This window comes from Oncorhynchus nerka, linkage group LG3, assembly GCF_034236695.1.
Source record: "Oncorhynchus nerka isolate Pitt River linkage group LG3, Oner_Uvic_2.0, whole genome shotgun sequence".
NCBI lineage: Eukaryota > Metazoa > Chordata > Actinopteri > Salmoniformes > Salmonidae > Oncorhynchus > Oncorhynchus nerka.
In genome coordinates, this window is record NC_088398.1 from 50,266,889 (window position 1) to 50,281,138 (window position 14,250).

The following is a 14,250-nucleotide window of genomic DNA, read 5'->3' on the forward strand; positions in this document are numbered from 1 at the left end:
GTGCTGAAGTTGTTTTCAGAGGCAGTTTGGAACTATATTGTGAGTGTTGCAACTGAGGATAGACGATTTTTACGTGCTACGCACTTTAGCACTCTGCAGTCCAGTTCTGTGATCTTCACTGCTTAGCCATTGCTGCTCTTAGTTGTTTCCACTTCAAAATAACAGCACTTACAGTTGACAGGGGCAGCTCTATCAGGGCAGTAATTTGACGAACTGACTTGTTGGAAAGGTGGCATCCTAAGACAGTGGCACATTGAAAGTCCCTGAGCTCTTCAGTAAGGCTATTCTACTGCCAATGTTTGTCTATAGAGATTGCCTAGTGTGGCTGAAAAAGTCGAATCCACTAATTTGAAGGGGAGTCCACATACTACTGTATATATTGTGTACGTTGCAAAACTTAAAACTATGTTTTGGTTGGTAATGTGAACCATAGATTAAGCTATAATACACACATACTTTATGTTTATAACTGTTTATTATAATAAAACAACAGGTGCATCCGGCGTTCTGTTTTCTGCTATGTGCAGTTTGCGCCACCTTGTGGACTCATGCTTTCAAATTGCTGAAAACCCCCACTATTGATTGAGTTGCATTCACTCATACCATTCAATCCATTACTGAAGTTTAATCTATTACTTGTAAAACCAGATCAACTGTAGGCAACGTTGAAAAGTAACCTATTAAAATAATTAATATCAAACTAGAAAATATATTTACAAACCCCAGGTAGCCTATCGATAACACTAAAGGCTATTATTTTCCAGGAAGAAATTAGAGAAATAGTGTATGGAATCCAAACCCAGTGATACTGTATATTGACAGTTGTTTTTTTGAGCGGGGTTCTTGCATTTTGCGCATGGTTGCGTGCATGGATTTAGAGGGAGGGGTGAAAAAGTTGCTGTGTCTCAAATCGACAATTGAGCATCACATGACAGTCTTATGTCTAGCAAATGCATGTGCTGATAATCAGATCTCTCCTACACAAGTGAAACAAAACCTTAATTTAGGAATCTGCTCACGTCAGTTGAGAGGGAGGGGTTTGGGGTCTGTTGCTGCTGATGCTGTGGTGTGGATATTGCGTTTATCTTTCTTCTAGTCATCGCTGCCTTCACTTCGTGCTTGTCAACACCGGCTGCATTCGCGCCCTAGATGGCTGCACTTTGCAGTCCTTTGTGAGATTATTTTCCCGACGATTTTTGACCAATAAGTAAACCATGACTGACCCAACGACGCAAGATTCATTCCCGGTCCCGGATCCCACAATCGTGGATCCTTCAGCTGTAAGAAACGGCGGATGCGCTCCGGAGGCGAACCTATCCAAAAGACCGAGTCAGGGCGATCCTTTCAGTATGGACCGGGACCAAGAGATGAAAATCACGGACAGTGTTGAGGGACAAGGTAGTAAGTAATGCAGGGATTACAAACTTTATTGAAAGTGGTTTTAAAATATATAAATTATGAATTTGGTAAATTGTTAATGTGTTCTTCTAATAATTTACAACGTGCATAATAGCCTATCAAATACATGGCAATATGTCACACATTTCTTTGAGAGACAAATAATAGTCAAGCATTTTTCTTGTCATTATATTTATCAAGGTGTTAATTGAGTGTGACATCTATTTTTTTCTGGATGAATCACATAAACCCGTATGTGAATGTGTATAGGTTATCAAACAATACACCAATGAATGTACATTCTGAGCCTTAACTCAGTCTGTAACACATATATATATATTTTAACAGAGATAATAAGATACAGTTTACAAAACAGTCCTGCAAGAGAGTCTTTGGGGATGCAGTGGTTATGAAAATTCACTCAATATTCAGAAGTTTTGTCACTCACTCACTCACTCACTCACTCACACACACACACACACACACACACACACACACACACACACACACACACTCTTGTTTTAAGTCCCGTTTGAAATAATTGGTTAGCACATACTCTTGTTTTAAGTCACGTTTGAAATAATTGGTTAGCACATACTCTTGTTTTAAGTCCCTGTTTGAAAGAATTGTGTTCACAACCACAAAATGTGCTATTGTCCTCAGAAAGGTGGTGAGTACATCATTAATCTTTACTTTATGGTCACATGCAACATAGTCATACATGATTACTATAACTTATTTGAACTCAATAACTGACATAAATTCTATACACTTATATACACTTATAAAACTGTTTGTTTGGATCCTGGATGCTGATTGGACAAGCAGCGTTCCAAGCCGTGCTGTATTGGCAGTCACAGACACACCTATGCCTGCTAACAGTTCCATCTGAAAATGATCACTACTGTGTTCATTGTTGCTGTCCGAATCATCCAGTGGTGTAGTGGTATACCCACTTATTTTCCCGTGGGTGTTCCCTATACTCACTTCTTAATCCCCATTGATATGTACCAAAGTAGTGTAGTGGAGGTATACGCCGTTTCAATTAAGAAGGCTGATGGAAAAGATCAGCATGTTTAGCTTAAAATGTTGATAAACTATTATTTCTTCACTTTTTAGTCGCGACAATGTACAGACGGCGGTAGGCCTTCGCTTAAATGTTCCAAAATGCAATTTGCTGGAAAACAACGTTCAATAACGTGCACCGCACATGCGAGCGGATTCATTGACAGAGATAGACATATCCGTTAGAAATTTAGAGAGAGGGGGATTTAAACATGCGACAATTATCGTGGGTTGCTAATATGACTAGGATAATGCCTTTGGCTGCTAGACAATGAAAGACAGTTGAAAGAAAATGAATAGAACATTAGAAAGCATATGAGTAAGTCATACAAATAATTGCCTCCACGTTTCTATCGTGGGATTTTGGCTATGCGCTACTTTCAAGTATGGTAGGCCTAAAACATGCCTCATAATATGAAGTAAAACGTCCAAGTTTCAAACAAATAAGGAATGTGTTTTCTAGCGATGCTAATGGTAGGCCTAACCATCTTCTGGTAGATGGAAAAGCTTTCCCAAAACCTTCTATATTAAATGTTAACTACAGTAGCTACAAAGTAGTATACCTGTCAGAATAATATCATGATTATTTACGTCAAACCAATAGCCATTTCTTTTGCAAACTCCAACTCATGTGGTACAGAAACACTGCCAATCAAACAACAGTGCTAGGTGCTTCTACACTTTAATTAAGGGTAACTACACTTAAAAATATACATTTCTTAGATTTTTCCAAGACCTCAAAAGTGGTCTCCGGATGTAGTTTAGGCATGGTTATGGACTTAGAACTGTGTTTTCCAACCCTGGCCCTTGTGTACGCCTAGCAGCACACATTTTTGTTGTAGCCCTGGAAACCACACCTCATACAACTCGTTGAGGGCTTGATGATTAGTTGACAAGTTGAATCAGGTGTACTTGTCCAGGGTCACAAAAAAGTGTACTGTTGGAGGTACCCCAGGACCAGATTTGGGAAACACTGACTTAGAACATTCCATTTTCTGTTTGTTTCTGTTTAAAAAACGTGTGACTTTGAGAGTGAAAACCTGAACAAAATGTGCAAAAATCTGAAACCTGTGATTTTGATTTTTACAAGTATCTGTTTCAATGGTAGGATTACTAGTAGCCTACTTGCACAGTACAGCTTGGGTTGGCCTGACTGTGAAAAACCAATATGGGATTTATCATTTTAGGGAATTCAGAGTGTATGTCACTGTTTCTCATAGAATTTTTCACATAGGGCGCCTTTCCTTCATGTGTTTTGAATTAAAAAAAATAATAATTTCAGTATACCCACTTCTCCAGACACCACTATACCACTGGAATCATCTCTTGTATTTATCTTGTATTTATGCTAACTCACACATTATTTCCCCTTGCTTCCAGCCTAGTATTTAGTTTGGTACAGCGGTGATTAATATAACCCTGTCCAGCCTCGGAAACAATGTTTCACTTTTGAATTTCTATTTCTGTAGTACCATACATAGAGTGAACGAGACAACCACGTTGCTTCATGCATAAGAACAACCCTTAGCCGTGTTATATTGGCCATATACCACACCACCTCGGGCCTTATTGCTTAATTATTCATCATTCATTATTTTCCATAGAACGCATAGCCCCTCGTTGATTATCCTTTACATGATCTCTTTCACAAGTTTGATCTTAATCCCTTTGTTATCCACATGGAGACTTGAAAATTGTAAAAAATATTACTGGATTGTAACGGATCCCTCTGGAACTTTCATTGCGCACACCTGGCCCCTATTCTCACTGATTGTATTTGTGTATATGTGCCCTTTGTTCACCATGGTGGGGTTGATTATTGTTACTAGGTCCGTTGGTGCGTGCGAGTACCTGTGTGCTGTGTGTTTTGGGTTTTCGTGCCCTTGTGGATTGCACAGATGATTACGGGTCTTGTCCCGTGTGTTAATCATTGTGAGAGTGTGTGATTTATTCGAGGTACTCCTCTCTCTTTTGTTTGGGTTTCAACTCTGTGTTTTTGTATGGTGTTTGTTTGGTCTTCGTCCCCGTGCCTTTACACGGCATGCCGTAATTTGGGTGCAATAAATACCCCTATTACACATTCCTGCGTCTGTCTCCCGAATCTCTTTATACCAACGTGACATGGATATGACCAAGGATATGACCAAGGCCCCAATTATGCTTATCATAACTCCCACCCCCACTTGGCATTCATCTTTGTAATAGTGTGAGACTAGACATGGTGGCCCTTTCCATGCCAAATTATGAACACTTTTTTTTGTGCTTTATGCTGTAATATTTATATTTATGCTTAATGGAAATCCATTACCAATTGGGCCATATGATGACCAGAGCTGTTGTAATGAGGTGGTAATATAAACGCCCCAAAAATTATAGTATTTATTTTTAGGGCAATCTCAGTAGAAATTTTACAAATAGAGAGGTTCAAGACCCTCATAAAACATCACAGTAAAATAGAAGGATGTATTGCAAAAATAAACAATACAATGGTAGTGAACTGGGAAAGATGGGTTAGTCTGTGGACATCTGAGGGTTGGAATTAAGATGGGAGTGATTGGTTTATTGGCAGATGTGCATGGATTCCAGTGCAATTGGGAAATAAACTTAAATTTCATTTTTATGTTTTCCATTAAGTCCTCCAACCAGGGGAGAGGGGGGTATCGGCATAATAAATAAAACAATACAGTATATATTTAAAAAAGGGGATTGGAAATTATGCAAGTAATGTTACTTGATAGATTTAAATTCTATCTGCTTATTTCATAGCTGATTTATCCCCCTCCCCCCGCCAAGGACCGCCTACTCTAGTACTGTAAGTACCTATCAAAAGCGTCTGTTGAAGACAGACAGGTAAAGTGGTGAAGGAGGTGAAACCCTAACTTCCTTAAAAGGAGCCACTCACCTGTCCTCTGGTTATTCTCAAGCATGCTTCTCTTCCTCACAGTCTTGCAAGCAGAGGAATATGATGATAGATCTCACTCATATTATTAGAGAACAAGAGTTAAGCAAGTAACCTTAAGTTCTCTTTCAAATACTTGACAATTAAAAAAATATTTTTTATATATATAGTCACATAAACCAGATAGGTGTAGTAAAATGTTTTTTACAGGGTCAGCCATAGTAGTACGCCACCCCTGGAGCAAATTAATGTTAAATTCCTTGCTCAAGTGCACATCGACAGATTTTTCACCTTGTTTGCGCATGTATTCAAACCAACGACCTTTGTGTTTCTTGCCCAATGCTCTAAACGCTAGGCTACCTGCCACCCCAATTTCACTGCATCACTATGGGGATATGGCCAACATCTGAATTGCAAAACATACTCCCCGAAGCCAGGGAAGTCCCAACATCAGCAACCCTCAGAGGTCCCGAAACTAAGGGAGTACTGCCCCAAAAAGGTGCAGAGACAACCCATTAAGGAAAAACCTCATAACAAAGTGAGGGGAAGCCCAATACAAGGTGCATACAGCCTCAACAAGAAAATAGCTTCAAGTGTTTTGTCCAAATACTTATGGATTCTAGTTCTAAAAGAATGGACGACCTGACCAGAGAGATCCAGGACCTGAAGAACAGTTTGCGTTTTCTCAGGGTCAGCTCGATGAGTTGGAACAGGAGAACGGCAAGAAGACAGCAATCTGTAAGTCATTGATAAAGGACATCAGTTCTGTGTATGAATCCATGATAGCAATGAACAATCAAGGCGGAACAACATGGTTGTGGACGGAATTGCAGAATCTCTACATGAGACCTGGATGGATTCTGAGGACAAAGTGAGGGAAATGATCTCTGAGAAATTGAAGATGGACCACAGGAAGATTGAGGTGGAGCACGCCCACAGGACTGGAAAACCCACCACCGTGATAGGCCCAGGCCGATAGTGGTCAAGTTCCTGAGGTTCAAGGACAAGGTAGCTGTTCTGGAAAGAGCAAAGAACTTGAGAGGAACATATATCTTCCTCAACGAGGACTATCCTGAAGCTGTGCGCCAGAAGAGGAAAGAACTAATCCCAGCCATGAAAGCTGCCAGAGTGCATGGAGACATTGCTTGCATCTGTTATGACAGGCTCATTATCCACCCTCCCTCCCAGAAGCCTGGAAGGGGTGAGAGAGCCAAGCCTATGGTTTTGGAGCTTCAGCCCTGCAGCACACACACACACACACACACACACACACACACACACACACACACACACACACACACACACACACACACACACACACACACACACACACACACACACACCAATTGATTAATGGACAGCTGAAGGTGTATGTTTATCTCTTGCTTTGTTTGCTCTTTTCAGTTTTATGTCTATCTCTGATAAGCTACACAGGAAAGTGCTAAAAATAGCCCATATTAATATATGTAGCCTTAGAAATAAGGTTCATGAAATCCATAACTTGTTAACATCAGATAACATTCATATATTAGCCATTTACGAGACTCACTTAGATAATTAATTTGGTGATACATCAGTAGCAATACAAGGATATAACATCTATAGAAGACAGAAATTATTTTTGGGGAGGTGTTGCTGTATATATTCAGAGCCATATCCCTGTAATGCTTAGATAAGATCTTATGTCAAGTGTTATTGAAGTGTTGTGGTTGCAGGTTCACTTGGCACATCTAAAGCCTTTTCTTTTAGGTTATTGCTATAGGCCACCAAGTGCTAACAGTCAGTATCTAAATAATATGTGTGAAATGCTTAATAGTGTATGTGATGTAAACAGAGAGGTCTACTTTCTTGCGGACCTGAATATTGACTGGTTTTCATCAAGCTGTGCATTTAATTTTGTTCGGGTTATTAATCAACCTACCAGGGTGTTTACAAACACTACAGGAACGAGATCATCTACATGTATCAATCACATTTTTACTAATGCTGTAGAACTTTGTTCTAAAGCTGTATCCGTACCCATTGGATGCAATGATCACAATATAGTGGCTATATCCAGGAAAGCCAAAGTTCCAACAGCTTGGCCTAAAATAGTGTATAAGAGATCATACAAAAGATTTTGTTGTTACTCTTAGGTGGATGATGTTAAAAATATGTGTTGGTCTGATGTGATTAATGAGGAGCATCCAGATGCTGCACTTTACACAATTTATGCAATTGCTTCTTCCAATTATTGATAAACATGCACCTGTCAAGAAACTGACTGTTAGAACTGTTAAAGCACCATGGATTGATGAGGAATTGAAAAACTGTATGGTTGGAAGAGATGGGGCAAAAGGAGAGGCTAATAAGTCTGGCTGCACATCTGACTGGCTGACTTACTGCAAATTGAGAAATTATGTGACTAAACTCAACAAAAAGAAGAATAAACTTTATTATGAAGCCAAGATCAATGATGTAAAATAATGATTTTTTTTTGAGTACTTTAAATGAAATTATGGGAAAGACAAATTCAAATCCATCTTTCATCAAATCAGATGGCTTATTCATCACAAAACCATTTGATGTTGCCAATTATTTAAAAACATTTTTTTGATACCACACTTCAAAAAGCAAGTTCTGCAGGCTCTAGTTTTGTCTAATCTTGATTATTGTTCAGTCGTGTGGTCCAGTGCTGCAAGGAAAGACCTAGTTAAGCTGGCCCAGAACAGAGCGGTGCATTTAGCTCTTAATTGTAATCAGAGAGCTGATATAAATACTATGGATGTCTATGGAGTCTTTCTTGGCTAAGAGTTGAGTAGAGACTGACTTAATCACTTCTTCTTTTTATAAGAAACATTAATGTGTTGAAAATCCCTAATTGTTTGCATTGTCAACTTACACACAGCTCTGACACACACACTTACCCCACCTGACATGCCACCAGGGGTCTTTTCACAGTCCCCACATCCAGAACAAATTCAATAAAGCGTACAGTATTATATAGAGCCCTTATTGCATGGAACTTCTCATATTGCTCAAATAAACAGCAAACCTGGATTGAAAAAAACAGATAAAGCAACACCTCGCGACACAACACCTCGCGACACAACGCCTCTCCCCTATTTGACCTAGATAGTTTGTGAGTTGTTCTGTCCTTGCCAATTGATGTTCTGTATTATGTCATTCTGTATTATGTTTCATGTTTTGTGTGGACCCCAGGAAGAGTAGCTGCTGTTGCTTTTGCAAATGGGGATCCTAATAAAATACCAAATACCAACTGAGATATGTTCCAAAACAGTTCCAAATAGGTAAACTCATCAGAATATTGTCCCAAGAGAGAAGGGTCCACCCTCTTCTGAGGGTGGTTGCCCAAGCTCTCTTACAATCCAAGTAGATGCGAACCGCACGTACTGGACAACGACATGGACACCTTTCTAGGGAAGGTGACAGGTGAAAAGCCATAGTCTCCTAAGGTGCAACAATGGGAGAAGAAAACAATTGACCTGAGCCAAAGATGGGGTTAGGTATATTAACCTGAAAAACCTCTGGGCAGACTGCAGGCGCGAACAGTGGCTGGTAGAGCACAGTCCAGACATACGCTTAGGGCAGTAGTAAAGCAAAAGTTGGAGGAATATTATATCTCCAAGCTTAAGCACAATAGACATGTCCCAGGACGAGCTAAAAGCTTAGCGACTGGGCGTAAGCAACATGCCCCCCTTAGAGACGACACAACAGTTATGGATGAACTATAACTGTCGAGACCTTGGCAGGCAGAGAAAGATGAACCTTCTCTCCATCCAAAAGATCCCACAGGGAGTATAGGACCATGGAAAACAGAGTGTAGGAAGGAACAATCTGTATAGTCACACCACTTCTCCACAAAAAATGTAACAACTGTAAAACAGAGCGTGCATAAGGGGCTGGCACTCTTTTCCAAGAGTCTTGGGCCTGGCTCTTTTCCTACTCCCCCCTTTTTTTTCTCTCATCGGCTATCCCCGAAGGCTAAAGTGTCCTAGCCTGACGACTTATACTAAACTCTTCCACTGCTCTATTGCTTGCTAAATACTTTAGTCTGAGACTGGCACTATTGAAGTCATTTATGGTGACGAGGGGCACGGGTGGTGTTGTACAAAACAAAGTCATCAGCGATTGGATTGTCTCTAACAAATCAGAATATCAAAGCCAATGACACATTTTCTAACTGCCGCTTTCAAATGAAATCAAACTTTATTAGTCACATGCACCAAATACAACAGGTGTAGACGTTACAGTGAAATGCTTACTTACGAGCCTCTAACCAACAATGCAGTTAAAAAAATAAAAATATGAATAAGAAATAAAAGTAACAAGTAATTAAAGAACAGCAGTGAAATAACAATAGCGACACTATATACAGGGATGTACCGGTACAGAGTCAATGTGCGGGGGCACCGGTTAGTCGAGGTAATTGAGGTAATATGTACACGTAGGTAGAGTTATTAAAGTGACTATGCATAGATGATAACAACAGAGAGTAGCAGCAGTGTAAACGAGGGCGGAGGGGGGTGGGGGCAATGCAAATAGTCTGGGTAGCCATTTGATTAGATGTTCAGGAGTCTTATGGCTTGGGGGTAGAAGCTATTTAAAAGCCTCTTAGACCTAGACTTGGCGCTCTGGTACCACTTGTCGTGTGGTAGCAGCCTACCACTGTGTCATCGGCAAACTTAATGATGGTGTTGTAGTCGTGCCTGGTTGTGCAGTCATGAGTGAACAGGGAGGACAGGAAGGGACTGAGCATACACCCCTGAGGGTCCCCTGTGTTGAGGATCAGCGTGGCTGATGTGTTGTTACCTACCCTTACCACCTGGGGACGGCTCATCAGGATGTCCAGGATCCAGTTGCAGAGTGAGGTGTTTAGTCCCAGGGTCCTTAGATTATTGATGAGCTTTGAGGGCACTGTGGTGTTAAATGCTGCGCTGTATCCAATGAATAGCATTCTTACATAGGTGTTCCTTTTGTCCAGGTGGGAAAGGGCAGTGTGGAGTGCAATAGAGATTGCATCATCTGTGGATCTGTTAGGGCGGTATGCAAATTAGAGTGGGTCTAGGGTTTGATGTGGTGTTGATATGAGCCATGACCAGCCTTTCAAAGCACTTCATGGCTACAGCCATGAGGTTACCTTAGTGTTCTTAGGCAGACCACCTTAGTGTTCTTGGGCACAGAGACTATGGTGGTCTGCTTAAAACATGTTGGTATTACAGACTCGGACAGGGAGAGGTTGAAAATGTCAGTGAAGACACTTGTCAGTTGGTCAGCACCTGGTAATTGGGCTCTGCGTCCTTGTGAATGTTAACCTGTTTAAAGGTCTTACTCACATCGGCTGCTTAGAGCATGATCACACAGTCGTCTGGAACAGCTGATGCTCTCATGCATTCTTCAGTGTTATATGCCTCGAAGCGAGCATAGAAGTTATTCAGCTTGTCTGGTAGACTCGTGTCACTGGGCAGCTCTCGGCTGTGCTTCCCTTTGTAGTCTGTAATGGTTTGCAAGCCCTGCCACATCCGACGAGAATCGGAGCCGGTGTAGTACGATACAATCTTAGTCCTGTATTGACCCTTTGCCTGTTTGATGGTTCGTCGGAGGTCATAGCGCGATTTCTTATAAGCTTCCGGGCTAGAGTCCTGCTCCTTGAAAGCGGCAGTGTGAATGTTGCCTGTAATCCATGGCTTCTGGTTGGGGTATGTACGTACAGTCACTGTCGGGACGAGGTCCTCAATGCACTTATTGATAAAGCAAGTGACTGATGTGGTGTACTCTTCAATGCCATCGGAGGAATCCCGGAACATATTCCAGTCTGTATTCCAATCTACTATCCCCCAAAGTTGATGTATTATATTGGTGAACTTGTCCTTCTGTGAAATAAATATATATTTCAAACTCTGCGATAGATCCCAAATGAATACAACCACTCGCATTGTTTTTTTTACCCCCTTTCTCGATCTTGTTTCGTTTCTGCAACTCCCCAACCGTCTTGGGAAGCAAAGGTCGAGTCATGTGTCCTCTGAAACATGACCTGCCATACCACGCTTCTTAACACCCGCCCGCTTAACCTGGAAGTCAGCCGCACCAATGTTTCAGAGGAAACACTGTTCACCTGACTGAGTTCAGCTCTACATCGGTTGTAAAGCAGATTAACGTGCTTAATTATAAGAAGTTATTTGGCAACGTCAGTTGTGATACAAACCTTATCAAAACATATAGGCCTATGGTCTAGGCTACATGAGTTGTGCGACTGAGATTTGAAAAAGCCCCCCAAAAAAGTAATGCTCTGTTTCTTGCCGTATTGCACACGCTGGGCATCATTCACAAGTGATAGGCTAATATTGTCTTCCATCAAACTATTCTTAATTTAATCTTGTCTTTACATATGCTAAATAGCGATTGCACAAAAATAGCGAATGGAGGACGCTTTCAATTTCATGCCAGTAGGCTATACTCCTGTTGTAAAACGAAGCAATATGTTTAATATTGTGCAACATTTTGAAACTATATTAATGTTTTTGGCTCATATCGATGCTGCATAGTGTCACGAGCGTTGGTTGAATTAATGGACCAAGGCGCTCGCAGGCAACTATACATAGACAAGATCCCACAAAAACCCAGTGGGAAAAGGCTGCCTAAATATGATCCCCAATAAGAGACAACGATAGACAGCTGCCTCTGATTGGGAACCATACCAGGCCAACATAGAAATTAAAAACTAGACTACCCACCCTAGTCACACCTTGACCTAACCAAAATAGAGAATAAAAAGGATATCTAAGGTCAGGGCGTGACACATAGACCATTTTCAAAATGAGAAGTTGCTTTTTAGGGACAGGCACTCTTTAAGGATGTCGTGGTAATTTCCTGTATTACTAAACATTGAGAGAGCAAACCACACACAAGTCAGAGTTATATTATAAAGTCCATCTTTAATTATATATGAGCTTCACCATAGCTCTGTGACTCTCAGATCAATTCAGTGTCTATAAATGAATTCTCTGAGAGTGCTTACAAAACAATTCTTAATATCATTTATAGCCAAGACACACCCCTCTCAACTCACATGACGAATAACAGATCTTAGGAACATTACAAAGGAAGACTATTAATTGAGAGAGAGAGGAGTATCTCCTAGCCAGACAGCATTAGCTTTAAATTATTGTTCAGTTTGGTCTCTTTAGACAAGATTCTAATGCCCTTCTTGGTACCACTTAGGACCAAAACATTACCTCATCAAATGGCATATATCAATTGTCAATTCTAGATACTCCCATCTCAAATTCACCCCCTCCTGGACAAGATCAGAAAAGACAGTGAGCCTCTTAGGTCATATACTAGGTCAAGATAAGGGCAACCTCAGAGGGGACATACAATGGTTCCAGACACTGCCATACTCCTCCCCCCCAATGGGAAAAGTAGGGAGTGACTGGTGTACAGACATTGTGGAGCCCTTCACATGGTTTAACAGATACCCTCACATATGAAGACAATCCTGACCTCTCCCCTCTCTGGGCCCCAAGTGACTTTTCCCTGGAGAAGAGAGAGGAAAATGCAACTGCCAACAGTATTATCCAAAAGAAGACATTCTAATGACAAAAATAAGATAAAACATCTTATTTATCTTTGTTACCTAACTAATTCTGATTCAGCCACGACATATACCGCTCTACCTGTCTGTCTCCAACAGATGATTTTTAAAGGTACTTCTAAGAGTAGGTGGTCCTTAGCGAACCCCATAGTGATACATCGAAACCAGTATTTGAAAAAGTCCTAAAGAGACTCCATGTAGAGATAGAAGTACTGTCGGTGCTGAAGCTCTGGCTGGCCAGGGCTGGGTTTCCCAAAAGCATTGTAGCTCTAAAATACTCTAAATTCCATTTAAACTAAATAGATGAAAGATGATCTTAGTGCTACAGTACAAGGCCAGCATCCCAGAGTCACCTCTTCACTGTTGACATTGAGACTGGTGTTTTGCGGGTATTATTTAATGAAGCTGCCAGTTGAGGACTTTTGAGGCATCTGTTTCTCAAACTAGACACGCTAATGTACTTGTCTTCTTGCTCAGTTGTGCACCAGAGCCTCCCACTCTTTCTATTCTGGTTAGAGCCAGTTTGCTCTGTTCTGTGAAGGGAGTAGGACACAGCGTTGCATGAGATCTTCAGTTTCTTGGCAATTTCTCTCATGGAATAGCCTTCATTTCCCAGAACAAGAATAGACTGAAGAGTGTCAGAAGAAAGGTCTTTGTTTCTGACCATTTTGAGCCTGTATTCGAACCCACAAATGTTGATGCTCCAGATACTCAACTAGTCTAAAGAAGGCCAGTTTTATTGTTTCTTTAATCAGTACAACAGTTTTCAGATGTGCTAACATAATTGCAAAAGGGTTTTCTAATGATCAGTTAGCCTTTTAAAATGATTTCTTGGATTAGCTAACATAACATGCCATTGGAACAAAGGAGTGATGGTTGCTGATAATGGGCCGCTGTACGCCTATATATATATTCCATAACAAATATGCTGTTTCCAGCTACAATAGTCATCTACAACATTAACAATGTCTACACTGTATTTCGGATCAATTTGATGTTATTTTAATGCACAAAAAATGTGCTTTTCTTTCAAAAACATTGACATTTCTAAGTGGCCCCAAACTTTTGAATGGTAGTGTACATGTTAGATGTAACATATCTGTGTCTGTGTGTCTACTACTGTGCCTTTCTGCTCCTCATAGATTGAAGCTGAGGTTTCAGAGTCTTCAGACCCCCATCATATGTTACTTGGAATCACCCCAACCAATCAATTCAGTGCGTTGAATCATTTATGAGTGTTTTTAATTGACAGCTGGCAATATGGGAGACTGTGGGGAGGAGTGGAATGTCAGAG

At 40.8% G+C, this 14,250-nt stretch overlaps 1 protein-coding gene across 2 annotated transcripts in view; it reads left to right on the forward strand.

Annotated features, from left to right (window-relative positions):
- Positions 1-958: 958 nt before the first annotated feature.
- The window catches only part of tmem163a (transmembrane protein 163a), a 99,832-nt gene continuing 86,540 nt past the window's right edge, over positions 959-14,250 (forward strand). Inside the window, exon 1 of one of the 2 annotated variants that reach the window (XM_029644073.2) lies at positions 959-1,401. In XM_029644073.2, the coding sequence (XP_029499933.1) occupies positions 1,215-1,401 (187 nt within the window). In that variant the 5' untranslated portion in view covers positions 959-1,214. The remainder of the gene's footprint in view (positions 1,402-14,250) is intronic. The other variant, XM_029644082.2, reaches the window with a different exon arrangement.